Source organism: Poromitra crassiceps (genome assembly GCF_964638095.1).
Source record: "Poromitra crassiceps genome assembly, chromosome: 25".
Lineage (NCBI taxonomy): Eukaryota > Metazoa > Chordata > Actinopteri > Beryciformes > Melamphaidae > Poromitra > Poromitra crassiceps.
The window spans coordinates 10,499,997-10,527,451 of record NC_139649.1 but is presented as its reverse complement, the minus strand read 5'-3'; the positions used below and the strand labels follow the sequence as shown (position 1 = coordinate 10,527,451).

Sequence of the window (27,455 nt, the reverse complement as noted above, 5' to 3'; positions counted from 1 at the left end):
TTCCTGGATGGCTTGGCTCAGCGGAGTCATCACCAACGTAAGGCGTCCATACTCCTTTTGGTGGCCCTTGACCAACCCGTCCCCCCCCCCCCCCCTCCTCCTCCTCCTCCCAGTTCCCTCCCCAGCACACAGAGCTCTCACATGCTGGGGGTCAATCTTCCAGCAGATCTCTGTCCAGATCCATGAAGGGCTCGTCGATGTAGCTGGCTATGGCACACAGAGAAGTCCTGTCTGGGCCCAGCAGCACCGACACCGTCTCCTTCCAGTAGCTGAAGGGGATACAGGAGCTCTGAGTGGTGGGAAAACAAGAGAGAAACACTGAATAAACTAGAACAGACCACGCCTTTTTCTCAAGACATGCAAAACAAAGTGAGCCTGGATGATGATTCGTCGATGCTTTTCTTGTCTACAGAGGGGCGGGGCGGGGGGGGGGGGAGGGGTCCACTCACATTCTCCAGACAGGTGCTGTCTTTATCCTTGTTGAGGTAGTGGCGCTGCCAGAAGCGCAGCAGGTTGTGGAAGTTGTTGAGCAAGCAGCCGGGGTACTTCTCAGCATACTCCTTCTCCCGCAGGGCATTGAGGTAGAAGGGCAGCTTGGCCCTCCTTCTGGCCAGCATCAGGATGACCAGGCTGGTGTTGAGACAGCTCACGTTCTCCTGAGGCGCACGTCGAGAACGGGAATGGGATAAATGCCGGAAAGGCAGAAGAGAGATGATGAATAAACGTTTTTCACATCGCAATACTACGGTCAAATAACAATCCAATGCACCTGGAAAAGATGCAAGTATGTATGAAATGATATTCCACTATTGGCTCAGTAAATTATTTAACATTTCTGTGAGTCAAACATTTCCTTATTCTAAGACCTGACAAACGTTAGGAGTCACTGTGAATACGTGCAACAAATCAAGTGAAGAATGAAGGGAGACCTGTGTAAGTGTCTGTACGTTGATGATGTTGACCAGTCTGAAGAGGAAGGACAGCCTGTTTTCCACTCGGGCCATGTAGGACAGCAGGCAGCACTCAGACAGCACCTCCACCACTGGGGAAAAACACAGGCATACAGGATGCCACAGTCACATATGAAACCGTTTAGACAACTGGCTCCTAGATAGCTACTGCCTTGACATTACTATCTACCAAACCAAATGTAGTCTGGATGAACACCGTTTTATGAATTTCATAAATTTACACCAAAGATTTGCATTTTCCATTTTTGTCACTGATGTCAGCACTTATTCTTACACTACACATTCACTTATGCAGCAACATCATAATGATCATGTAAACCAGGGGTCACCAATAGGCGGTCCGAATCCGGACCGAGACACCGTCCTATGCGGACCCAGACCTATAAGCTGTTATTATACTGAGATTTTTCTTCAAAGTTTGCAGTGTTTTGTATTTTTAAATTGCGCAGCTTTTCTGGCTATTCTAGCATTTACGGTACTGGTTTGGAGTCCCACGTGACGCTATTGTGCCAATGAAATTTACATTCCAGCCAATCCAAGATTCCTCTGTGTGGGTCCGCTCTGCTTGTCACAGCTGGTGTCAGTGAGCAGCGCTATACACACACGGGGGAGAAAAAACCCAGACACGTTGGAGAAATAGGTGAGAAGTAGGCTATGGCGTGCTCTAAAAAGAGAAAAGTGGACACAGAGAACACAGGTGGTGAAGGTCTTCACGGCCTCGCCCGCCCTGCAACCCGCAAACGCAGCTTGGCTGCTTCACTCAGTGATGACATCACAATGATATCAGTGATGTCACAATTGCTCGAGTGTAACCAAAAACCACAATTGCTCAAGTGACATCATCACTGATGATGCGGCCTCACCTGGTATTATGACATCACTGATGATGTCACAACTTCGCATCAGTGATGACATCACAATTGCTCTTATGATGACATCACTGATGATGTCACAATGCCTATACCGAGCACACTCAAAAATAAAAACTCACTCGGGCAGGGCAAGCAAAGAGTTCAGAAGTAGTAGGAGAGAATGCCAGCACATTAATGTCCTTTCACAGGTTTGAATGACTTCAATCTGAGCAGCAACAACGAACATTTCAGCCAGAGCCAGAGACCACATATCAAGGTAGTGTATCAGATTCAACACGTGATACCGTCGCGTTAGCGATAGCTGAGGGGCGGGGTTAGCAGCTCCAGACCAGGTTAATTAAATTCGGAGGCCGCGGGCCGCAGCAGCTCGAGAGTCAGCAGCAGCAGCAGCAGACGTCTAGCCAGCGGACATCAACGCGCGGGCAGCAAACAAAAGCTCAACGGGTTTGAGGCAGGGATTCCACCTCGAGATGTCGACCACCTTCCGTTTTGGATCCACTAGCAGTCCATGCAGGACTGCTGCTGCAGAGAGGATGCAACCCGCTACAATGGAGAAGAGCGGCGGTGACCCAGACAAACTTGTGCAGTGTCCCTATGACGAGAACCACCAGATCCGGGGTTCCCGCGTGCCGTACCATCTGATAAAGTGCGCCAAGAATCATCCCGAACTGGCCAACGAAATGAAGACCTGTCCGTTTAACGCTCGCCACCGGGTCGCCCCAGATGAGCTGATGCACCATACTGCGACCTGTGTGGACAGAAGACCTGTGGTCACTGAAGACGGGGGAGATGTAGCTGGCCCGGATAGATGGCAGGTTCCTGTCAGCACCTGGACAAACCCCACCACCACTGAAGACTGGGATGAAGAAGCCGACGATGCGGCTCCTGCATTCGTGTGGGGAAAATCTACAGGCTTGAATCAAAGACTGGAGGCAAACCCCACCAACAACCTCCCGACTCATTTCCGAGCTCCCAAATCTCTCCCATGGTCTTTGTAGGCTTTGACTCTTTTGTTTTTACCGCGGTGCTGGACCAGCGCTTGTTGGAGAATCCTCATGTAGGCCCGACTGCATTGTTTGAAATATTTGTTCTATATCTTTTATTTATTTTATTCCAAGTTAATTTGTACACTGTTGGGTTGATTGAGTGTTTTTTGTGTTTTTTCTAAGATACTGTAAAGCGTGTTGTATTATGCCATTGAGCTAGTCTTCCAAGTTCTACAGAAGAATTTGCATGCAAATAAATTCTCAAAAGAAAATGTGTGGAACATTTGAAAGACTGACCGCCACATTATTCAAGTTATATCATCAGTTGTGACATATTCGATAATCAGTTATGTATAGGCTACAGTATTTGAGTCTGTCATTACCCAAGAATCTACTCAAACCCATTTTAATAAATGACCATTACCAGCCGGTAAAAAATCTTTGATTCTAAGGCCATGTTCACGCTACAGGCAAATCCCATTTGCTGCTAAAGTCATTAGTCATTATCTTGATTGGTTTCCCAAATCTGATTTGGGAGTGTGTCCGCACTGCCACAAATCTGATTTGGGCAAGTGTTCAAGTCGGATCTGTGTGTCCAGACCTCCATATGTGGTTTGGGACAAGTGACACAAATCAGACTTGGAGCGTCCAGACTCATAAAACCAATCTGGATAGCATCATTAATAGGTCATTAAAGTTCACAAATCGGATTTGGCCTCCTAGTCTGAACATGGCCTAAGAGTAATTGTCACCAAGACATCTTCACAAATAGGGATTTGGACAAGCTCTGTGGTTGATGATTTGAACTTGTCTGTGCTGAAGTTGGGGTGTTGGACAACCCAGTATCGTCTTCTGCTGCTGAGGTCTTCCTCAGTCTGCGTTTACATTCATTTACGTACTCATATTTCCAGCCCAATAACAGTGTGTGTGCTGACCTAACTTTGTGAAGTTGTTGCAGTAGAGCTGCCTGCGTTATGCTCATGTAAACTCACATCTTCACTCATCTCATCACACGGTTCCCACGGCTCCTTGAAAACCTTGAAAGTTTGTGAATTTGAGAAATAATCAAGGCATTAAACGTTTTTGGGAGAGAAAAAAAAAAAAAAAAAAAAAGTTATTTTACACGAGTAGCCCACCGCAACATGTGTACAGATAAGTAGGCTACTGACCGAAAACGGAGGTTTGGGATTAAGTGTGTTTTCTGTGGTTATTATGACATGGAGATAGAGACAGTAAGCGAACACTATTAGCGTGCCACTATTAGCTTGCCTTGGTTTATAAGGTAGTGTTCTGTTGTGATTGTCTATTGTCTAATAAACGATTTTAAATGGTTCGCCCTGTATTCTTCTTCTCCCAGGAAGTTAGACTTCCCATGCATGAAAATAAACCAAACTTTGCACAAAGGTCCAGTCCCATACCAAACTAAGTTGACGTGAATTTGGCGCCAATAGTCCTGATGGTGGCGCTACAGCGACCGTCTAAAGTTTCAAACTTTGAAAAAACATAACAAATCAGGCGTACGTGCTACGGCTTTGCAAATTTCACCGAAATGTGCGCCCAAGTGAGGAGAAACCTTTGTACACTGCAACCTATGGCCAATTATGAAGTCCAAAGACCGCAAAACTGCAAAAACTGTAAAAGTAATTAAACCCTACTCCTCCCACAATTTTTCTTCAAACGACACCAAACTTCAGCATCTGCATCGTGAGACTGTCCTACACAACAAATTCAGACAGATTTTTGATTGATCCAAAATTGAGCCCACAGTGCATCAAAATGTTTTACTGTAAACAGCTACTGCAAATTCTCGCTAAATAAAGCTCAAAACTTCACGGAAAAAAATTACCAAGTTTTGCTTTCACAGTAGTTGAAGTGTGTAAAATCTCAGAATGCTATCTCCAAAACTGAATTTTTGACAATATTTTTTATTCTGCCCTCATGTATAGCCTAGAGCACCAATGCCTTCGCCATCCTGGGGAACGGTGGGACATGCCCTCACCATCCTGGGAAAACACACACACACTTATGATGATGTCATCAGTGATGTCACTTGAGCAATTGTTTATTGTGACATCACTGATGATGTCAGCAGTGATGTCACTCGAGCAATTGTGATGTCATCAGTGATGTCATAAATCCTTCCTGGCTCACTCTATATAAGTGGAAGCAGTGTGTGTTTTTACACGCAAGCATCCAGTCCCATAAAACACCACCAGCAAGCATCCAGTCTGTCCATAAGAGGAAAAAGCAGCTCCTGCTGGTATATCAGTTGTGTGACCCCACAGACCTGCAGCGTAGGACCGAAGAGATACAAACTCCCCAGGTGGCTATTAATCGCTCAGCCTCCCTCTCCATCTAACATCAACTCCGCCAGTACCTCATCCACTCTACAACAGCGAGGCAAGTAACTACTTCTTTTGTTTGTGAATATACTGATTCCTACTTGTATTGTTGTGAGATGCCTCGCAACAAAAAACGGAATCAGATGATGAAAAAGCTACATGCTGCAAAGAAACCTGAACCTGCTTTGAATCCCTTAGTTTGAGCTATGCAGTGTTCTAAGCAGACTGGATGGCATGCAGCAGAAGCAGATGATAGAACGCTCATCCATAAGAGACTTGAGACTTGACTTGGACTTGTGACCAAAGATGTGAGACTTGGAGTATAGCTAAAAGGCTTCAGCCTTGACTTGGGGACTCTAGCTCAAAGCCTTGAGACTTGCCCGGCCACGACCCATTGCTGTGCAGCAGCTATAATTAGTGGCCGGGCTAGCGAAGCGGCAGGGCGCCGGCGCCAATAGTCCTGATGGTGGCGCTACAGCGACCGTCTAAAGTTTCAAACTTTGAAAATTCATAAAAAAATCAGGCAAACTTGCTACGGCTTTGCAACTTTCATTGAAACGTGGGCCCAAATGAGGAGAAACTTTTGTACACTGCAACCTATGGCCAATTATGAAGTCTAAAGACTGCAAAAACTGTAAAACTAATTAAACCCTACTCCTCCCACATTTTTTCTTCAAACGACACCAAACTCCAGCATCTGCATCGTTAGACTGTCCTCCACAAAAGTATCAAATAGATTTTTGATAGATCAAAAATTGAGCCTACAGTGCATTAAAATGTTTTACTGTAAACGGTACTGTAAACAGCTAGTGCAAATTCTCGCTAAATAAAGCTCAAAACAATGCCATCTCAAAAACTGAACTTTTGACAATATTTTGAATTCTGCTCTCATGTATAGCCTACAGCACCGATGCCTTCGCCATCCTGGGGAATGGTAGGGACATGCCCTCACCATCCTGGGAAAACACACACTTATGATGTCATCAGTGATGTCACTTGAGCAATTGTGCATTGTGACATCACTGATGATGTCATCAGTTTTGTGAAATCACTGATGATGTCATCTATAAATCGCTCAGCCTTCCTCTCCATAACATCAGCTCTCATCGACTCTACAACAGCAAGGAGGCAAGTAACTTGTGTGTCTGTTTGTACACCTTTCTGGAGACAAAGAAATATTTGTAGCCCTAGCATGAGTGCTAACTTATGATAGTGTTTTATTGTGTTTTAGGAGTTCAGCTGCACCCTAGGACAGAGAAGACACAAGCTTCCCAAGTAGCTACTAGTCACACATCCTCCCTCTCCAGTACCTCATCCACTCCTTCACAACAGCAAGGAGGCAAGTAACTTGCGTGTATGACTGCCTGTCTGTATGTCTGTGCACTTTTTCTGGAGAGGAAAAATAATAATATATTAGCAACCCTAGTATGAGTGGTAACTTATAACGTTTTATTGTATGAATGCAATGTTGTATTTATGCAATGGTAGACCAAGAAGAAAATGATCACGTTTGGTATGACAGAAGAAAATTCAAAAAGTATTTATATTAAATTTCTGTGGTTTATCATAGGCTATAGCAGTCTTTTGTTTGTGAATATACTGATTTCTACTTGTAATGTTTTCAGATGCCTCGCAACAAAAATGGAATCAGATGATGAAAAAGCTACATGCTGCAAAGAAAGGTGAACAAGCCGATCCCAACACCTCAAGTGACACAGAATCTTCACAACGAAGGTCAGACTCTCCTGTTGTCCAACGTCAAACCAGTTCCGGGAGGACATACGCTGATGTTGTTAAAGGTGACACCGATTCATCGTCTGCTGCTTTGGTAGATATTGCCTATAACACTGCACAAAGGGCTAATGATTTCTTCACTGCTGCTCAAATTAATGTCAGCAATGCTGTTGATAGATCTGTACATGTTGGTCAAATCCCTGCATGCACCATTGAACATAGGCTTCCTGTACAAGGTTCATACCACCAGGCTGATATAAGATTTGGGATGTATGCTGGTATTCAATGTGTTGCCAACAGTTTCAATGCAATTGTGAAGAACACAATGAAAAGCATACTCACATGGAGCATTGGTGATATTGACGCTGTTTTAGAAAATGGAAATAAGCTCTACTGTAATCTGCGTCAACAAGGCAAGATAAAACATACAGAAGGATACATGTTTGCAGATGAACTACCTGGCATCTATAAGCTGGGGCATGACACAATTTCACTCAGTTTGGGTGATTCTCTCGTTGGAGTAATTGGTCTCTATGACTATGAAAAAGAAACGGAATTGATAAAGCCTTTAGATATTGCATTACAAACAGTCTTCATACATTTCAATGCATGTTTCGTTACAATGAAGAGGACCACATGTACGGTCATTAAGGATGGCAATTGGTTTGCTATATTTGATTCTCATGCACGCAACCAAAGCGGTCTAGTGGATGATGCCGGGAAAGCTGTTGTTGTGTATCGCAAAGACATTGCTGATGTTCTTACTAGGGGTGGGACAAAATATCGATACCCACGTTATCGCGATATTTCCACCCGCGATACGTTATCGATACACTGGCGCCAAGTATCGATATGTTTATTATTATTATTATTATTATTATTATTATTATTTTTTTTTTTAATAAACAGGCTAAAATATTATGCTGTGTGTGGTAGTTGAAACATAGTTTCAAGTTGACTTTATTTATGTTTGTAGTTGAAACAAAAACATAACTACTGTAGGCTACATGAATGGAAATGTTTGATCATTAATATCTACTTTTAGAAATTATATAGGTAGGTAGGTAGGTTATATAGGTTTTCTTGTTTTAATAGTAATAATAAAAAGACTTAATGTGTAACTTTTCCTCCGTGGTATCGAAAATGGTATGAGTGAGTGAGTGAACTCAGAGAGTTCATGTCAATTCTGCTAATAAATGCATAATACATGATTTTTTGCCTTCAGAGGTATTTTTTTCACTTGTTACACAGGTATCGTGATGTATCGTCTTCCAATATATCGCAGTATCGCAGTATCGTGATATATCGTTATCGAGGGCCAAGTATCGTGACGATATCGTATCGTGAGCTACTCAGCGATTCCCACCCCTAGTTCTTACACAGATTGAAAAGCTTGCACTGCCACTTTGGACAGGACATCAAGGACAATTTGAAGTAATTGGAGTGACAGTAGCAATGACAAATCACCTTGAAGGTTCAAATCCAAAGCAGTATACCAACAACCAAACAACTTGTTCTAGGAAACCACTTGGGAATGTTGATCTGACACAAGATGACAATGGAGACATCACTGCCCAAGCAATGCCAGAAACAGTGATCGTTTATAAGGTTGAATCCCTGGAGGATATCATGCCACTTGACAAAAATGAGAACAATGAAAATATACAAGATTGTGATGACAATGAAGACGCTGCCAAATAAATGGTTATGGAGCAAAGCCTGACAGAGGAAGTGATGTTATATGAGGTTGAAACCCTGAAGGCTATCAGACCACTGGAAGAAACTTCTGACGATGTGACTGTTGTGAGCCATAAAGAAGCCAACTTAGTATTCCTTCCTATCACCAGACAGCAGCAAAAAGAAAGCTGTGCAAAATTGAAGATGGAATATCAAAACTTCTCTGAGGACAGAAATCCATACAGTCCTATTGTTGGGATGATGTCATCATTCCTATTGTGATGTCATCATGCCTACTATGATGTCATCATTCCTACTATGATGTCATCGATCACTGATGATGTCGCAGTCGCTGGTGATGTCATAACACAGGTGATGTCATATTCGGGATCTATAAAGGCCCATTTCTGCAGGCCCTCAGCAGTGGTTCATAAACTAATATCACGTCAACCTCTGCAACCGTTCCCAACCTCGAACCTTGCAGACCCAGCTATCAAGTTCCACAACTTCCCTACTCATCGAGACTTCAGTTACCAAGAGTGTCTTGACCATCAACTACCCGCGAATAGATCCACATGTCTTCCGACACCAACCCTGACAGTATGAACCACTCGGAAATGGATTTAGCGGGTACCCCAATCAAGGAGGAAGCTCCCGAGAGGCCAGTTACCCGGCCGGTCGCTTCAGCTGACCCACCAGGCGGTCAGCTGGATATCTCCACTCATCCTGATATCTCCACTCGTCCTATCACGTTCGGAGACTTGCCGATAATACTTAAGCGCCTGATTGCCCACCAGGAAGAAGCAATCCAGGCTCTGGCTTCCAAGGCCGAGGATCGGTACGCCCTCCTGGTTAACCGGCTAGATCGTCTCGACGGACTAAACCCTCCTGAGGGTGTCATTCCGCAGCCTTCCGCTCCTCCTGCCCCAGCTTCAGAGGGCACTGTCGTTCCGGAGGTTTCCAGACCTGCTACCCCCTCAGCTACAGCGGCCGTTGCTTCTAGCCCTGCCTCTCGGCCCCCTCCAGCTCCTAAGCGCATACTCTGGGGGGGAGTTTGCGTCATCCCAGAGCAGGGGCAGCCACATTTGAGTCCCAGCAGCCATCTGTACCGTGATCTGACCGGCAGGGTTCGCATCACACCAGAGGAGAGGCAGCGCCGTTTGGACACCCGGAGCTGCCTGTACTGTGGTCGAGCCGGGCATTACCTCTCCTCCTGCTCCCGGCGTCCAGTAAGTGGGCCCACCACTCGCCGGTCCGTGGGACTCTCAGTGGATCAAGACTCTACGTGTCCAGCCCCGAAATCTGTACGGTTGGGCAGCGTTCCCTGCATGACCCAGGAGTGGCAGTGTGTCTCCAAGAGGGTTAAGGAGTTGGAGAGGATTGTCGATCGTCTCATTGAGAAGTTCAATCACTGCCTGCTAGGGGTGTCACGATACACTCAGTTCACGATACGATACGTATCACGATACTGGGTTCACGATAACGATACGATACGATACGATTTTAACAATATTTTTTTAAACTTGAATAATGACAATATATGACTGGAAAAGTAGTATTTTATTTGAAATGCACAAATACAAAACATGCTGTTGTGGGAAATTGTTATTACAATAACAACTAGAAAAAACATGAGATTGGAGATAAGGCTTATCTTGAAATAGAATGAGTTACACCGTCACTTAGATTTACTTTGAACTAAAAGGTTTCTCAGCAGTATAAATTCTCATTATGCATCTTCAGTTTTTCTTCAAACTCAAACAACAAGACTTTTCTTAGTCTATTTTTTATGCATCTTCAGTTTTTCCTGTCAAGTAAACAGTTTTGCCAGAAACTCAATTGAATGGTTTCTCTCCTGTATAACTTCTCATGTGTCTCTTCAGAGACTTGTTCAACTGAACTACTTTCCACACATTGAACTTCAACAAACAAAGACGTTTCTTTGTCTACTTTTGAAAAAAAAAAAAAAAAAAAAAAAAATTTTTTTTTTTTTTCACGATATGAGATTTCATCTCAACGATACATATCGTGACGTTTTACTATCGCGAAATTTCGTGGGACGATATATTGTGACACCCCTACTGCCTGCAGATCAGCTCCGTCCCCCCGCAGGGGGCCTCCGAGTCTGCTGGCCCTGAGGCACAACCTGTGGACCTTCCCCTCGCCGAGTCTGAACCCGTACCTCAGCAGCAGCCAATTCCAGTTCTTGACCCACACGTAGGTTCCAGCTTGATGCTGGGAGGTCCCCGTCGTGTCGTCAGCCTTCGGTCAGGAGCAAAGAAGAGGCGTTCGAAGAAGGAGACGGTGGGTGTCCTGCCCAAACTACAGGTCGGGAGGGCAGGCCTCGCTGAGTCAGAGCCCCCTGTGGCTCTGCCTTCGGAGACGGCGGCATTGGTTGGGGCTCAGCCTTTGGATTGTGCGGAGCCTTCTGGAGCCCCGCTCTCTGAGCTTGCGACACCCCCCCCCTGCAGTCCCTTTGGCTCCTTCCAAGTTTGGAGCGTCCTCTGAGACTCCACCTTCGGAGCCCGCAGAGTTTGAAGTGTTGCGTCAGAGGCACAGTTCTTGGTGGGGGCCGCCAGACCGTGACATTGACCCTTTTGGTGGTCTCCAGCCTCCCATGTTTGGATCGTGCCCCGGGGGATGGCCGACTCCAGAGGATCCACCGGAGCCTGTAGAATTTCTGTCTACGTGTCGGTCTATCTATGGCTTCGATATCCAGTATTAGGGAGGAGCACCTCCACTGTCTGACACCCTGCATCTAACCACCTGCTGAAGAGCACCTCACTGTCCTACACCCCCTTTGGGGCCTAACCACCTGCTGAAGAGCACCTCACTCTCCTACACCCCCTTTGGGGTCTGACCACCTGCATCTAACGACCTGCTGAAGAGCACCTCACTCTCCTACACCCCCTTTGGGGTCTAACCACCTGTATCTAACCACCTGCTGAAGAGCACCTCCACCGTCTGGTCCCCCCTTTGGGGGTCTAACCACCTGCATCTAACCTCCTGCTGAGGAGCCCCTCCACCAAACCACCTGCTGAGGTGCCCCTCCACCAGAACCTGCGGATTTTCTGTTCTCCAGATGCCATCCTTGATCGCCTCATTGGACGCCAGGTGGCGTCCGTTGAGGGGAGGGTACTGTTAGGATGATGTCATCATTCCTACTGTGATGTCATCATGCCTACTATGATGTCATCATTCCTACTATGATGTCATCGATCACTGATGATGTCGCAGTCGCTGGTGATGTCATAACACAGGTGATGTCATATTCGGGATCTATAAAGGCCCATTTCTGCAGGCCCTCAGCAGTGGTTCATAAACTAATATCACGTCAACCTCTGCAACCGTTCCCAACCTCGAACCTTGCAGACCCAGCTATCAAGTTCCACAACTTCCCTACTCATCGAGACTTCAGTTACCAAGAGTGTCTTGACCATCAACTACCCGCGAATAGATCCACATGTCTTCCGACACCAACCCTGACACCTATGGGTAGACCATGTGAAACAAAGTCCATAGAAGGTGATGGAAACTGCTTTTTTAGAGCCATCTCTTTCTCCATTTGTGGAGAGGAAAAGCAACATAATAAAATCAGAAAAGCGGTCGTGCGTCACTTGAAGCAAAACAGTTCGAAATTTGCTTTTTTTTTACCAAACGAGTACTCGTCAGTGGATGATTATCTGGTTAGTTCTCGCATGAAGCATGTTGGATCATGGGCTACGGAACTAGAGATTGTAGTTACAGCTGACTTATTCAATATCGACATATATACTTACAATCAAGACCGATGGAATAACTATACATGTGAACAACAGATTAGACATTTGCCTTCCAACTGTGGGGCAATATATTTGAACCATTGTAATCAAAATCATTATGAAGTTGTTACTTGCGTAAAGCATAAAAGTAATTCAGCAACTTGTACAAGAATTTGTAAAGAAGTGGATGATGGTTTTCCCTACAAAATACGGCTGCGCCAAGTCAACAGATCTGAAAAAAACAAAAGGCAAAATGAAATGGATCTTGATTATGTGGAGAAACTTGAGAAAAAGAGGAAAAGGTACAATGCCAATCCTGACCAGCGGGAACAGAAACTCACTCAAATGAGAGAAATGTATAGTAATCCTGACCACCGGGAACAGAAACTCACACAAATGAGAGAAATGTATGCTAATCCTGACCACCGCGAAGAGAAACTTGGAAAAATGAAAAGACATTTACAATACTAATCCTGGATACCAAGAAGAGATGATTAGGGCTGCAACAACTAATCGATTAAATCGATTAAAATCGATTATTAAATTCGTTGGCAACGAATTTGATTATCGATTCGTTGCCTTTTTGGCATTTTTTTTTTCATATTTCATTTGAGTTAAATTCAGATTATTGAAACTGGATTAGCCTGACCAGTTCTACTTGTTTAACAAGCTGAAGCATATGCTCTGCCTGTAATTCAAGAGAAGTCTGCCTTTTAATTTCATATTTAATTTGAGTTCAATTCAGATGATTGAAACTGGATTAGCATGGCCCCAGTTTAATTAAAAGTTATGACCAGTTTAACTAAAAATCATATAGCCTGCCTGTGATTCCTTTTTATTTCATAAGAGTTAAATTCAGACTATTGAAACTGGATTAGCATGACCAGGTTAACTTGTTTTATTATTATTATTATTATTATTAACTTGTTTAAAAACATATAGGCATGTAATTCAAGATAAGTCTGGATTTTATTTCATATTTCATACAGTTCAAATAAGACTTTCTGAGCATGACCAGTTTGACTTGTTTAAATTTAAAAACATATAGGCCTGTAATTCAAGTCTGCCTTATTTCAATTGGTTTTTAGCACTAGTTGCACTTCTGTTGCACTTTTTTGTTCATTTGAAGTTTATAACAGTGCATGAAGGCATTGTGTATTAAATTAATGCGCTATTTTTTGTGCAATTAATTTGAGTGGTTAAAAAAAAAATCCGAAATTTGGGTTGCGACTTCATGACAAGGAAAATAGTGGGTCCTGAGGCTACACCAGTTGAGAACCACTGCGTTAAAGCACTTTATTTAAGAAGATATGAAGATATCTTTTGCACTTACACCATACATTTGTATGTATTTTGTATTCGTTCATGCCCTGTCAAAGCTATTTGATGTAGCAAAGCCCGGTGAGTTTTTGTTTAACAAAAAAAAAAGTTGTTTTTCAATAAACGGATGGAAACAATATCAGTGCATTTTTTTATCCGATTAATCGATTAATCGAACAAATAAACGACCGATTAATCGATTATCAAAATAATCGTTAGTTGCAGCCCTAGAGACGATTGAAAGAAGTAAGCGAAAGTATGCCTCAGATATTGATCATAAGAAGTCTGTTCAGGAATACAGTAAGCAGAAGTATGCCTCAGATATTGACCATAAGAAGTCTGTTCAGGAATACAGTAAGCAGAAGTATGCCTCAGATATTGACCATAAGAAGTCTGTTCAGCAATACAGTAAGCAGAAGTATGCCACAAAGCAAGCTGGAAATAAGGATATTGTTCATGCAATTGAAAACTTCAATGATACAATTGCCAACAACAAGCTTGCCTATGTATGCTGTGTTTGTCACAAACTGTTGTTCAAAAACCAAGTTATTCAGTGTAAAGTGGAATCATATGGAAAGACAACTGAAATGGCTGCTATAGCCTCCAAATGTATCACAACTACATACTTGCACACACCAAAGGAAGATTGTGGTGTTGAATGCTACCTTTGCACCTGTAAGAGAGACAAACTGTGGATTTGTCATACATGCCATGGAAAGCTACAGAAGAGTAAAATGCCTGAAGGAAGTACTGTAAATGGTCTTTATCTAGAACCAATTCCATTGGTGTTAAAGTGCTTGAATCCTCTTGAACAACACTTAGTAGCTTTGCATATCCCATTTATGAAACTTGTTCCTTTGCCTAAAGGAGGACATAATGGGATGCATGGCCCTGTGGTTTGTGTACCATCTAACATTAATGATGTCACAAACATTCTACCCAGACCACAACAAAGTAATTTAATTATTAAGGTAAAGCTTAAAAGAAAACTTATCATACAAAGGACATTACCAATATCAGTTTGTGAACACAGAACGTGTTAACAATGCTTTGGACTATTTCATTAAAAACAACAAGTGGTATATAGATACCAAAGTCAATGACCAATGGATCAACCCTCTTGAGAAAAATGAAGAAGTGGAAGATGAGGTTGAAGCTGAAGAGGAGCCAACTGAAACAGATGTATCGCATAATGATGACAATGAAATACGGTAGATGAAATGGTAGAGGATTTGACTTACACTGGCGAACAACAAGGACTGTTTCTGGATACATGTTTGCAACCTGTTAACATTGGTCAAGAGATTTTGGGCATCCATGTGCAGACGTTCTACATTCAATTGCTCCATTTAAAAAATACGTTACCATGATCCCTTTTCCATAAACCTTGATGTGTACATCACTGATATTAACCTTTTTCATATCAAGGACCCCTCACTTTTATGGCATCAACATCTAAGCAAAACAGTCAGTTGAACTATGCTGGCCTGTATCCTCTCTAATCTTGGCTCTGTTAAACAGATCTATAATATTTCAGTTTAACTCAAAGATAATAGTAATATTTACTTACATTTAATCAAACAACAATAGATAGTAGCCACATAATGTCATTAGCAATAATTGCACAGTAAGAGATTTGTGTGGGTATAATGACTGAAAAATAAGTGCAAATGAATAACAGATAGTCAGTAGCAGGTAAGGCATATCTAGAGTATATAAGGCCTGTCCAGCAAAGTCATGGCATGAAGTCAGACCAGGGCAGGCAGTTACCACAATTTCAATAATACTTAGTCAATTATCCTTGTCATTATCAGATTGGTGGCTGTGCAACAGCTAAAATGCTACTTTCTGTGGTTAACACACACACACACACACACACACACACACACACACACACACACCGTTTGTATTTAACTGTAAGATACCAAGGTGTTATTGCAAGTTTTGATAACACTAGCCCGTCTGGTGACAGAACTAAACAAGTCAACTTGATGCAACGTGACACTGCACGTTTTTAGACTATCATAGATATTGCATCAAACTCAATCACAATAAAACCTCTCAATAAAACTCGGTGGCATCTAACAATTATAAAAGTAGCTTTAAATACTGGGTAAAAACAATTTGCACATTATCACGTTTTAGTCAGCTCTCTAGATCCCAGTATATTAATGTGATGTCAACAACTCAATCAATCTATATTTATATAGCACCAAATCATAATGACCACTCAACAGGTAGAAGACTATGGACTCAAACTATTGAAACAATATATCGGCTATTAGATTAGAGAAAAGACAACATGTAAGCGGTGGTGTTGAAGAAGAGACACATCTTTGAAAGCTATCTTTCAAGTTTATTATTAAGACAAAAATAAAAACAAAATCCTCCGATCAATCCTGATCCTGACCCATATAGCTGGGCGTCAGCAGCTGGCCTACAGAGCAGTCCTGGCTAGTCCTCTCGGTCGTCAGTCAAACAAAAACGTTTTATTACTCACGGTTAACGTAAATATTTAGAGCTCATTAGCCTATTATGCTAACATTAAATTTCCATGCAGTTATAGACTAAAAGGGCCTGTTAGCCGTTTGACATACAATTCCAACAGCAATAAAGATGTGTTCAAATATGCATATAACCCCGTAATTCTTGTATCATCTGGCCACATTTTTTAGAGCTGAAATGATAAGAATGTCTGCGCGCTGCTGTATAGCATAATGTTTTTTATTTTATTTTAATAAATACAGTCTATGGTCTGGACCAATGTGCAACGCATATTTGGCATTGCGTAATGGTGACAGCAGGTCTGTGTGTGTATGACAGAGACAGAGGAAGCCACAGCAGTGAACCAGAATGCGCAACTGAACAGACCTCAGTCACTAACCTGCTCTTGAATCACCAAATCTTCAAAGGGGGAAATGAACTCTAGTGCGATTCAAACGAACCAAACGAGGTAGGTGTGGAAAAACGCCCTAAGGCAATCAGCCATCAGTACCACCAAAACCAGACAAGGAGAGATGCACCAGAAGAAACCAGAAGCGATGGCAAAATAAGTCGATATTTTTATAAACAACTCTTTTGAATGTCTTCTAGCGAAGTCGCCGCAAATACGGTAGTCTATACGTTGGATCATTTCAATTCCCCTTTACCTTTGACATCCTCAGTCTGGCTCTCAAAGCGGTCCAGGGAAAGCACAATGCAGCGCACCAGCATGTTTGAGTCCACCAGAGAACTGTTGATCTGCGTCAGGAAGGTCTGAAACTACAGACAACATACAAAACCATATAACCAGATGCACGTCATGTGTTCATGCCAAGTCAACACCGAGTGACGACTAGAACAAGTCACTTGGGTTGGCCAGGACATAAAACATAGAAAGGTGCAGACTAGAGTTGTACCTTCTCCTCAGTGTTGACATATTTGTTGAATCTCTTGAAGGCGTCAATGTTGAACTTCATGAGCTCCCCAAGCAGGTCAAAGTAGCTCTGCAAGACGTCTCGGGACGTACAGCCACTATCTATGATGCAGAACAAGATGTGCTGCACAGGGACAGAGAGGCACAACATGAGCAGCCATGCTGGGAGAAATGCAGACCTGCCAACCTTGAGAAAATAGTACCACACACTGGGTCACATCATATGACACAAGGTGGTGCTGCAGCGCCCCCAGTCTGTTTGAGGCTTAATGCTTGGTTCACATGTTTTCACATCACTTCACACAGTCATACACAACACCTGCTTAAAACCTATCAATCTATACTGCACGTGTGCCATTGAATTCACAGGTGTCAATGCCTTTTTGCGTAGTTTCAAATGACAAATAGTACCAGTGTACTTTCATGTCAAAATACGCATTTTGCTACGCAAAATACGGACAGGTTGGCAAGTCAAAAATCTAGAGAGGGTCTAAGTCAAAAACCTAGGGAGGGTCTGTGCCGTGCAGACCATGAAAAGGAGATATGATATGAATGCTTACTACATTTCTTTTTTCTTACCTCTAGCAGTCCCCTTTTCAGGAGGAACATCTGGTCTGCATAGGAGGTGGCTCCTCTGAGGAAACTCTCCACTGCCCTGGCCTGCCAGAACCTACAAGCACAACAGGATGGATCAGAGAACAAGCTACACAAAGCAGAGCTATACAATTTCTGAAACAATTAACAATTATCCGAGAGCCTGGTGCTCTAACTGTCCCAAGTGGACAATATGTAAACGTTTGATTGCTTTCTAGAAGGGCGACACCGCTGACATAGTAAAACATATTCAAACCTCCGCCTCTTCCAGAACCTTGAAACCTGCCATACATGATGCTGACCTGAAGGAGGAGTCTGGAGGCTCCCTCTTCATCACAGTGAGGAGGCGGGTGAGGAGGCCCTTCTTGCCATCGCACACCAGGCTCCTGTCCGTGTTGACCAGAGCCTCCACCTCTGGGATGTTGGCCTTCATGGAGATGGCACTCAGCTCATTCAGCTCCTGGCTATTCAAAAGCAGGTACTTGTTCCTGAAAGACATGGGGACATGAAAAACCAAACCCATCTTGGGGGAGCAGGACAAAATCACCAGATTGGTTTCAGGGTTGCTTACTCATGGTGATCGCTGAAACTTTGGAGTAGCCGCAGAAATTGGATTTTAAAGGATATTTCCTGCAGGATGGAAGAGAGTATGAATGTCTTAGTGACGACAAGCCATATTAAACGGTTTTATATCCAAAACATAATGTATATTAAAAAAAAGTTTCTAAGGAGAATCTTGCGTGTAAAACGTTCATACTGGACTGCAGTCGCAGTTCTCATTCTGGCCATGCACCACGTGATTGGAAGCAGTATACTTCCTCCAGATCAGCTTGTCGAACAGGTTATTGAGCCCTGGGATGAGACGGAACTCAGCCAGCATCTTATGGACCTGTGGAGAGAAACACATGGGTTCAGTGAAGGTGCTTTCAACCCTGCACTGCAGTATATAAACCACAACCAAAGGAGGAAGAGATCTGTGACCTTAGTTCTAACAAATTACCTGGTTCCTCTGTCGGCCCATGAGGAGGACACATAGCACATAGAGCACCTCCACTTTGTACATGATCTCATGGACGATCTTCATGGACTGGGGCAGCCGGTGTCTGAGAGGACTGGTGGCCAGAGAGCTCTCATCGGATGACTCTGAAGGGAGAGAACAAAATATAATGAGTCCATCCCAAAGGAACATCACAGGATTTTTCAAGACACTAGTAGCACAGGTAAATACATGCATCCTCCCGAAGACTGCTGTCTCACCTGTACTGCTTTGTTCAGTCTCCTCCTCAGTAGCCATCTGCATGAGGGCGTCAAGCACCAGAGCGTTGTCCAGCCATGTGTACCAGTCTTCCAGCTCCTGAAAGAAGTTCGATGCCCCCGTGGCCTCCGACACCTTTCTAGTGGCCAGTTTACATAGCCGTTCGATGAAGCCAGGGATGTTCAGCAGGGTCACTGGTGGAAATGAAGAGGGTCCATTATTTGATCATTTATCGGTCCAGTCTTTTGCAACATCCCAATGTGTGTATTGCTTTTGGCCTCTGCACACTGAATGCAACATACCCTGGTTGACCTCTGCCCTTGAGGGACTTGCATTGCGCTTCTGCTGGGCATTTTTGGCCAAAAGGGTGTGCTTGTCGTCGTTGCCTACATCAGGCTCTGAGATGGTGACGGACAGGATGCGACAGAAGTTGGCCAGCTGTTGCTGGTCGAAGCTCTGGACCAGGCCGGACAGGTTGGGGATTCCCTCTAAGTGGATCATCTCCTGAGGGAGGCCAACACATGAATACATGAGAGAATGCAGATAATGCAACATTTCCACCCATATCCAGTCCTGGGGTTGACCTAGACTAAATTTGAACAGGGTCAATTTGCCACCTACAATTTTAATATATCAATTTATAGTCTTGATGTGGTATACATTTTGATTTTTCATGAATGAAATGAGCCTCCAACAAACTTGACAAACTTTGACAGACTGAAAAAAACTCAAGACACCTACTCGTTCTCTCTTGACCAATAACACCTCCCCATTTTTTTTATTATCATACAGGCAGGTAAGATGCTTTCAATTTAATTTATTCATTCATTAATGCAGATTTAAACAAGCGCGAGTTCACACCCAAAAAGTGCACCCATGGCCCATCCACTCTCCAGAGTCTCCACCCTAGGAATTCCTGCACGGATTTCTACTATCACTTATGCATAGAATTGGTGATGTTGAGATTCGAGTTGCACCGGTCGTTTTTTCTTTTAGGAGCTTCATTTTATGAATCTTTGCATACAGGCCAAATCCCATGTGGTCATCAGACTCCTCTGATTCCTCCACCTTCTGCTCTACCTCCTTATCAGCAGCTGCAGCACGGGCTTGCAGGCTCCACCTGCACCAGCAGCTGCAGAGCTGGCAACTGCCACGGCACCACCTGCTGGCATGCTGGCCAGCTTACCGTAACCTTTGGCGATCACCTCATTCACATTGTTGCCGCTGAGTTCAGAGAGGACTTTTTTCATACGCGTCTCATCAGCCTCAATGCCAACGCACTCCAGGATCATCTGAACGTCCTTGGCCTGGGGGATTTTCTATCTCATACAGCACTGACGCCCCCCTCTCTCATAGCAAGAGGAGCGTCACATGATGGAGTCATACGCCATACTCAAACAGTCTATTCTGATTCAATAAAGATTGTTAAAATGTCTTACAAGTCTCTCATGATTGAAGTGTAGTCTTAGACTGAATTTCAATCATGGAAGACCAAAAGGCATAGGTAGACACCCCATGCTATCATACCCCTCAGCCCAAATGACGTCACTAAAAGACGTCACCTTCTCTATGACGACGTCAGTTATGACATCATAAATGACATCATAAATGCCCTTCTCCTGGTACTATATAAAGCCCCCATCACCGATATATCACTGTATAGACATTGTGTCATCATCAGTGATGTCATCATCGATGTCATAAATCCTTCCCTGCTGAGGTTATAAATTGGACGACTTGCTCACAGCCAGGCCAATCAAGCTTGAACCTGCGGCAACAACATGGACCACCGACCAAGCGCAATCAGTCTACCACTCTTCCAGGGGCTGGCCTCCCCTCAGGGTGCCATGCCTATCTTCAATCCAATGATGCCCTACGCCTCAGGCCTGACGGCCCAGCCAGTCCAAAACACCAGCAGTCTGTCCATTCTGGAGGAACAACAGAGACAACAGCAGCAGCAACAACAACAGGCACAGCAGATCAGCACATGCCTCCCGGGGACGTCAGGGCAGACCCCTCTGCTTTTCCCTTCCCAGACAGTAGGGGGCTCCACAGCGTTGCCAGGGAACACCCCCCTCTACAACAACACACCCCTGATGCCCATCACTCCTGCCACGCCAGCCTTAGACAGCATTGGGATAGTCCCACAGCTGCAGAACATTGTATCTACAGTGAATCTGGACTGTAAACTGGATCTGAAGAGCATCGCCCTGAGAACCAGGAACACGGAGTACAACCCCAAGCGTTTCCCTGCGGTCATCATGAGAATACGAGTGCCCAGGACGACCGCTCTGATCTTCAGCTCTGGAAAGATGGTCTGCACCGGAGCCAAGAGTGAGGAGCAGTCGCGCTTAGCTGCCAGGAAGTATGTCCGCGTGGTGCAGAAATTGGGCTTCCCTGCCAAGTTCCTGGACTTTAAGATTCGGAACATGGTGGCCAGCTGCGATGTCAAGTTCTCCATACGGCTGGAAGCACTGGTCCTCACTCACCAGCAGTTCAGCCGCTACGAGCCGGAACTGTTTCCATGTGTGATTTACACAATGATCAACCCCAGGATCGTCCTGCTCATCTTCGTCAACGGGAAGGTTGTACTGACGGGTGCCAAGGTGAGAGGAGAGATCTACAAGGCATTTGAGAATATCTACCCCATCCTGAAAGGCTTCCGCAAGATGATGTAGATCCATCCCCTCCTCCCTTTGCCATCCCTGACCCTCTCTCTTTTTCTAAATCTAAAAACTGTCATAATGTAAAACATGTCAAATGTCAAAACTATCAACCTCTGTAGCCCAGTGCTATGGGCAGAAAGTCCAGTTTGGCTATGTTTTTGGATTATGTATGTTAATTATAGGTAAACAGTCTGCGGGGGAGAGCCACTGCAACTACATGCCAACAGGCAACTGCATATTTCAGAGGGCAACTGTAAAGATGTGGCCAGGGGGCTTCAAAGTCTGACACTAGTGTGGGCCTCCCCGCGGCCCTCTGACAAAGCCTGGGACCCCTCTCCCCAGTTTACTTGCTTAGTTGCGCTCAATTCCTAGATGCCTATGGGATCGTGATTGTTATTTGATCCCATAGACCAGTGATACTCCACCCGAGGCTCTAGATCCACATGCAGCTCCTTTATGGGTAGTTGTGGCTCTTTTAAGTCCTACTTAAAATAAATAAATAAAAATCTGAGAATAAATAATGGGAGAAAAGGGACTTTTTTGGATTGTGGCACTTGCAAAGATTTTTTTTTTGGTCAATGTGGCTCTTCAGTGGGGAAATGGTCAATGTGGCTGGCTCTTCAGTAGGGAAAAGGTTGAGTACCACTGCCATAGACACTCAATAATTGATAGCCTGATATTGCTCTTTGACTTCTGACTACATCAAATAAAAAGATCTGTCTGAAGGCATATTTTTTTTCTGACTCTTGAGTCACATTTAGGTTATTCTATGTGATCTCCGTTTGATAACTAATGTAATATTTTTTCACTTCCATTCACTGAGCCTCCCCTGAAACTGCTTGGAGCCCCGCCTCCCACTTTGAAAACAACTGGCCTAGGCAACAACCTCGACATCGGACGAGCCAGAAAATAATTTCATGAGACTATTTGCTCTGGAAGTCAACACGGCAATAAAAAACAAAACAAAAAAAACAAACACTATTTTCACACTCTTGCCGAGGACATAATGTATTATTATTACTCCAACCTTTTTGACTCCCAAAATATCTTCAATCAAGGTAGCGGTCTGTAGGAAGGTCTTCTTGTTGGTCATCAGGGTGAAGAGAAACAGAACAAAGTCATCCCTCGCTGCCAGGCTCTTTGTGACCCCTTCCGTCTGAGAAGTGGAAGGAGATTTGCATGTTAATTAAATTATTTTGCCTTTGTGGAAACAATCTTCTACAAAAACAATATAACGCCATCATGCAAATGCATGAAGAGGACTAAGTGTGCATGTCAAATGGCAGGGATGATGGGATACTTACACATATACAGCAGTTGTAAAGAACACTAAGGCAGTCCTTGACCAAGTCGTCATTCACTATGGCGACAGAAACACGGGCATTAATCCAATTATATAAATATCATGCAAATATATACTGTGTTCCAACGTGTCACTTTGACCGACTTCCTGTTGAACAGTTGATGGTGCATAGTGCACACAGTACCACAGAATGGGTCTATGTGACGTCAGGCCTGCTTGCTTACTTACTTTTGGGTTTTTTCTTCTGCATAGTGAGTGTGGGTCTCATCAAGATCTCCACCAGCAGCTTCGGGGGGAAAAGGGAAAAAAATGTGTTCAGTCGCACAGCGGGGTGAGCAAACACTACTTTTCCAATAATGTCTTGTTCTATTTTATTCGTACCTCTCAGTATGAGTTCTACTACACGAGAGAATTGGTTGTCCTGAGCTAACACGTTTCCATTGGTCTCAACAAGGAAACAGGCATATCAAACTTACATCGACTCCACCAAAGAGGTCAAAGGTGTATGTGTTCGGGAAGGTCGATTCCTGAGCTGTCTTCCTGTCCTCGGTGACAAAAGACATGGCCTCCATGGAGAGCTGGGATGATAATACCTGACAAAAACAATAGTCCGTGAGTCATTTCCCCCAATGTAGTTAAATCAGTGGTGGAGTAGGCTGAAACCACAGCAAGGCCTGCTTGTTATGGAGCAGTGTGGATACCTTAAGAAGGCTGTGAGCTTGGGAGAGGTCACTGTCGGGGTGGCTGCTCTCGTGGAGCTTCTGCAACAGAGCAGGGATGCCGTGCCACTTGGCCCGTTTATCTCTCTCCTGGAGCAGGCTTCCTGGGAGCTACAACACACAGGGAGAGGCAATCTCCATTAGTGCAATTCGTGCATACCTTTCCTTTGCATTAAGGCTTCAGTGCTATTCCAAAAACAAACTGAAACTCAATACAAAACTGCTGACGAACATCCTGGTAATATGGATTTCACTGCATGGATTTGACAACATATTTTTTTTACACAACACTGGGTCCCCGGACAGGGGTCCTTGAGGGGCACACAATGACATAATGTATGACTATTTTAGTCATGGGTTTCATACACTTTCTCTAGTAAACATCTAAAAGCAAAAATGGGGGACCCTGGGACAAAATCTGATCAAATGGGGTATGTGGTCTAATGTGTCAGTTTAAGGGTACCTAGTACTTGACATGAAAAAGTTGGGGAACCACTGCTTTACAAGCCTTTAATTTGAAGTGAATCATTATTTGTCTGGGGTCATCATCATCATCATCAGTATATAAATGGGAGCTGGGGTTCTGTCTGTCTGTCCCACTAATGACATCTTCAGTGATGTCATAAATCCCACTGATGACATCATCAGTGATGTCATACGTATACACCTTGGCCATTGTAGACATGTGCCTGCCTCTTTGGTCATGTGGGTAGCACGCATGACTCTCACCTGGGAGTCCTGGGTTCAAACCCTACCTTGGCCTACCGTACTATACTTTTACATTTCTTTGGTTTTCTTATTGGTATAGATAGGGATAATAATATTCACCTGCATGTTTTACTTCTTGTATTTCTTTTGTATCAGGTATTTTAGAATTTGTTTACCTCTGTTATTATATGATCTTTAAAAAAGTTGTATTCTTGTTGAAAGACCTATTTCAACAATTATGTATTGTGTAATGATCACAGTTGTCTGTCATCACCTGATTGGGGCACCACCACCCCATGTGAGGTTATATATATGCCCATGCACAGAGAGCTTGTTCTCTGTACTGCCTGATGAAGACCTGTGAGGGTCGAAACGTTGCGTTTTTGTAATTAAAAAGCTCACCGTGGGAGCTTAAAAAACAGTGTGCGGATTTCCTTTTCTATACGCGTATTTTTTCCAATACCTATTGAAATAATCTCGGATGTGCGTGCAGTCTACTCTTCTGCATAAGTCCCACTGATGACATCAGTGATGCCATAAATTCACTCACACTCAGTCACACACACACACAAAGTCACGAGAGAGACAGGGAGAGAGATTGTGCGTGCGGCAAGGCCGAGCAGCGAGCTGCAGGACAGGCGAGCCCACGCTGCGGGCGAGCCTAGGAATCAAGCGCACGTAGCGTGCAAGATTACTAGTTCCTGAAAAAGAATGCTCCAGTGAGGAGTGGGACAAATACTAATTGTTGAAGGCATCCTACAAAGTTAAATTGTATTTCCTCAGTGTATTTCTATTTGCTTTTTTGTATAATATTTTTTGATAGATTCTGTCTTATTTTGTTTGTGTGAGGATGTATTGTGTCATATTTTGTAGTGTCTGTTAAGTGTGGTCTTTGTCCCTGTAATAAAAAAAATAATGAGAGGGTAGCATTACTTGAGGGCAAACATTCTCAGACAATAAAGTTCTGAATCAACAACACATAAGCAAAAGTGAAACCAAGATCCATTATCGTACTTGTAAACTCCATTAAAAATTACCGTAAGTTTATTCTGGGACATTCAATACTTCTAGACATGAAATACTTAGTTTGTAATTTTAAATTGAAAAATGCAATACTGACAACTACTGTAGCGTAGGTCAGGCCAAAGTCAAGGTTACATGAATGACACCAGTACAATATTGCGATAAGAGCAATAAATCAGCTCAAGTGATTTGAAGTTCTTATTTGATGGCACAGTGTTCATTTGCATTAGTATAACAAAATTATGTTAATTATTGACATGTGTGTTCAGTATTGTTTGTTGCAATGTGGGGGGGAAATATGTATGGATTGCACTGAAAGTAGCCAAGACTAGCAAACAAATGATGAGGAAGTAACCTGTTTGAAGCACAAATTTTAGACTTCACTGCTGTCCCACAGTGATGGTTGCCGATACTCGACTTCCGAGAGAGCAACCCCAGACATCAGAAAACATATTATCAATGCAATTTTGGGCCATCTGATTGTGAAAACTGTATCTACTCTCTTAGCTCTGTATGCCCTGAATATATATTGATTGTCATGGAAAACATTTTTGACGTTTAGATGGCATCATGCAAATTTTTCATGATAAAATCTAAACGTCAAATTTACTTTGTGTCATTTTGAAGAAAACATTTAACAAGCAAGAAGAGACATTATCGACACAACAGATCCGCCTAGTTAGTAGCCTCAAGATTCAAGATTTTTTATTGTCACTCCGTGGTACAAGTATCACGCGTGAAATTCTTGTGCTGTGGACTCCGTTTACAACATAGTACAAATATAACAGGGCATATGAGTGCAAAAACAACAAGAGACACAACAAGCAATAAGGCAGTAGAGGGATAAGACAAGTCAGAGACAGTGGCATATTCACTGCACATAGGTGCAGCCTCTTACCTACCCAGCTATGGCTAGGTTAGTTTGGAAATCACCAGAGACCAATCAGGCTAACGACGTTACCTCGATACACAGGAAAGTGAAAGGGAGGCCACTGAACTTGGCACACGTCGAAAAAAATACATATGCACTGAAATACATATTTTAATTTCCATGTAAGAGAACATGTGTAACTTACAACCACCGTAAATAAAATATAGGATAACGAACGTTATGTTTGGGGGGAAATAACCAGAGCAGGTTAAAATGTAGAGGGACCGGTCAGACTGTCATAACAGCTAACGTTAGCTAATTCAAACATCAAAACTGCTACCGCGCTAACGTCATCAATACATGGAAAATATGCCCAACGCGCCGTTATACATGTCGAATACATTTTTGCTAGTACGGTGACGTTAATGAAAAATTGCACTTGCTAACGTTAACTCATACAAACAGCTGCTGTGGTGTATCCATTTATGGAAAAGATAGTTATTGTGGTTGGTGTGTCGTTACGTAATCGCCTGAGCTGTGCAGCTGGCTTTAGCTTAGCTTAGCTAGCTAACTGACGTTACCTCGCTTGCTAACATTAGCATACATTGACATGTAACGTTACCGCCTGATTTAAGCGGCTCCCACACTGAACTATAGGCTCCCTGGTAACAAACGGGTCCCACGCCCTGATTAGCACACCAATGATGTCTAAAACCTTCGACAAAAATGTAGCAAAGGTTTTTAATACGTCAACCAATTAGCTTGTAACGCTAAGCTAACGGGGAGCTAACAACAAAAGAGCCACTCTAAAGCAGGCAGAGCTTGTCGTCTACTTTTGTTGTATACCGTAACGTCACGTCACTTGGCTTGTCAGTTATCAGCCGTTACCAACCATAATTCAAATTCTGGAGTCGTTTTGTTTTTACAAATGCCCACCTCATGCCACGTAAAGACAACCCGAGGAGGGCGACTACACCCCCATGTCAGTGCCCAGGACGACGTCTTCATTTTCAGGCAAGCTTCCAAACGCAAACCCCTGGTTTTGGATCGACCAACTTTCTGATGTCAGATTAACGTTACTGTCAACCCCGCACGTCGTATCTCTTACCTGTGTGCCTCGACTGAAACCCATGCCTGTAATTTGACTGGATGTGATTTTTGCGACGATATTGCCATTGCAATTTCTTCGTTTTTCTCCAGTCCAAGGGGACTCGGACCCCAGAAGCGTCGCCATTATT

At 43.6% G+C, this 27,455-nt stretch overlaps 1 protein-coding gene and 1 pseudogene across 2 annotated transcripts; one reads left to right on the top strand and one right to left on the bottom strand.

Annotated features, from left to right (window-relative positions):
• Positions 1-114: 114 nt before the first annotated feature.
• On the bottom strand, positions 115-27,455 carry trpc4apa (transient receptor potential cation channel, subfamily C, member 4 associated protein a). The gene is made up of 18 exons (XM_083660871.1): positions 27,326-27,455; positions 23,598-23,726; positions 23,373-23,489; positions 23,125-23,182; positions 22,898-22,953; positions 22,621-22,749; positions 19,230-19,431; positions 18,930-19,121; positions 18,673-18,815; positions 18,430-18,561; positions 18,244-18,302; positions 17,975-18,160; positions 17,658-17,748; positions 17,062-17,202; positions 16,813-16,924; positions 930-1,042; positions 450-656; positions 115-289 (listed from the first exon to the last, which is right to left on the bottom strand). Exons 1-18 carry the CDS (start codon positions 27,449-27,451, stop codon positions 152-154), a joined length of 2,331 nt encoding a protein of 776 aa, XP_083516997.1. The 5' UTR covers positions 27,452-27,455; the 3' UTR covers positions 115-151.
• On the top strand, positions 20,709-21,605 carry LOC310798398 (TATA-box-binding protein pseudogene; annotated as a pseudogene). Its single transcript has one exon. The product of its transcript is annotated as a TATA-box-binding protein pseudogene (transcript).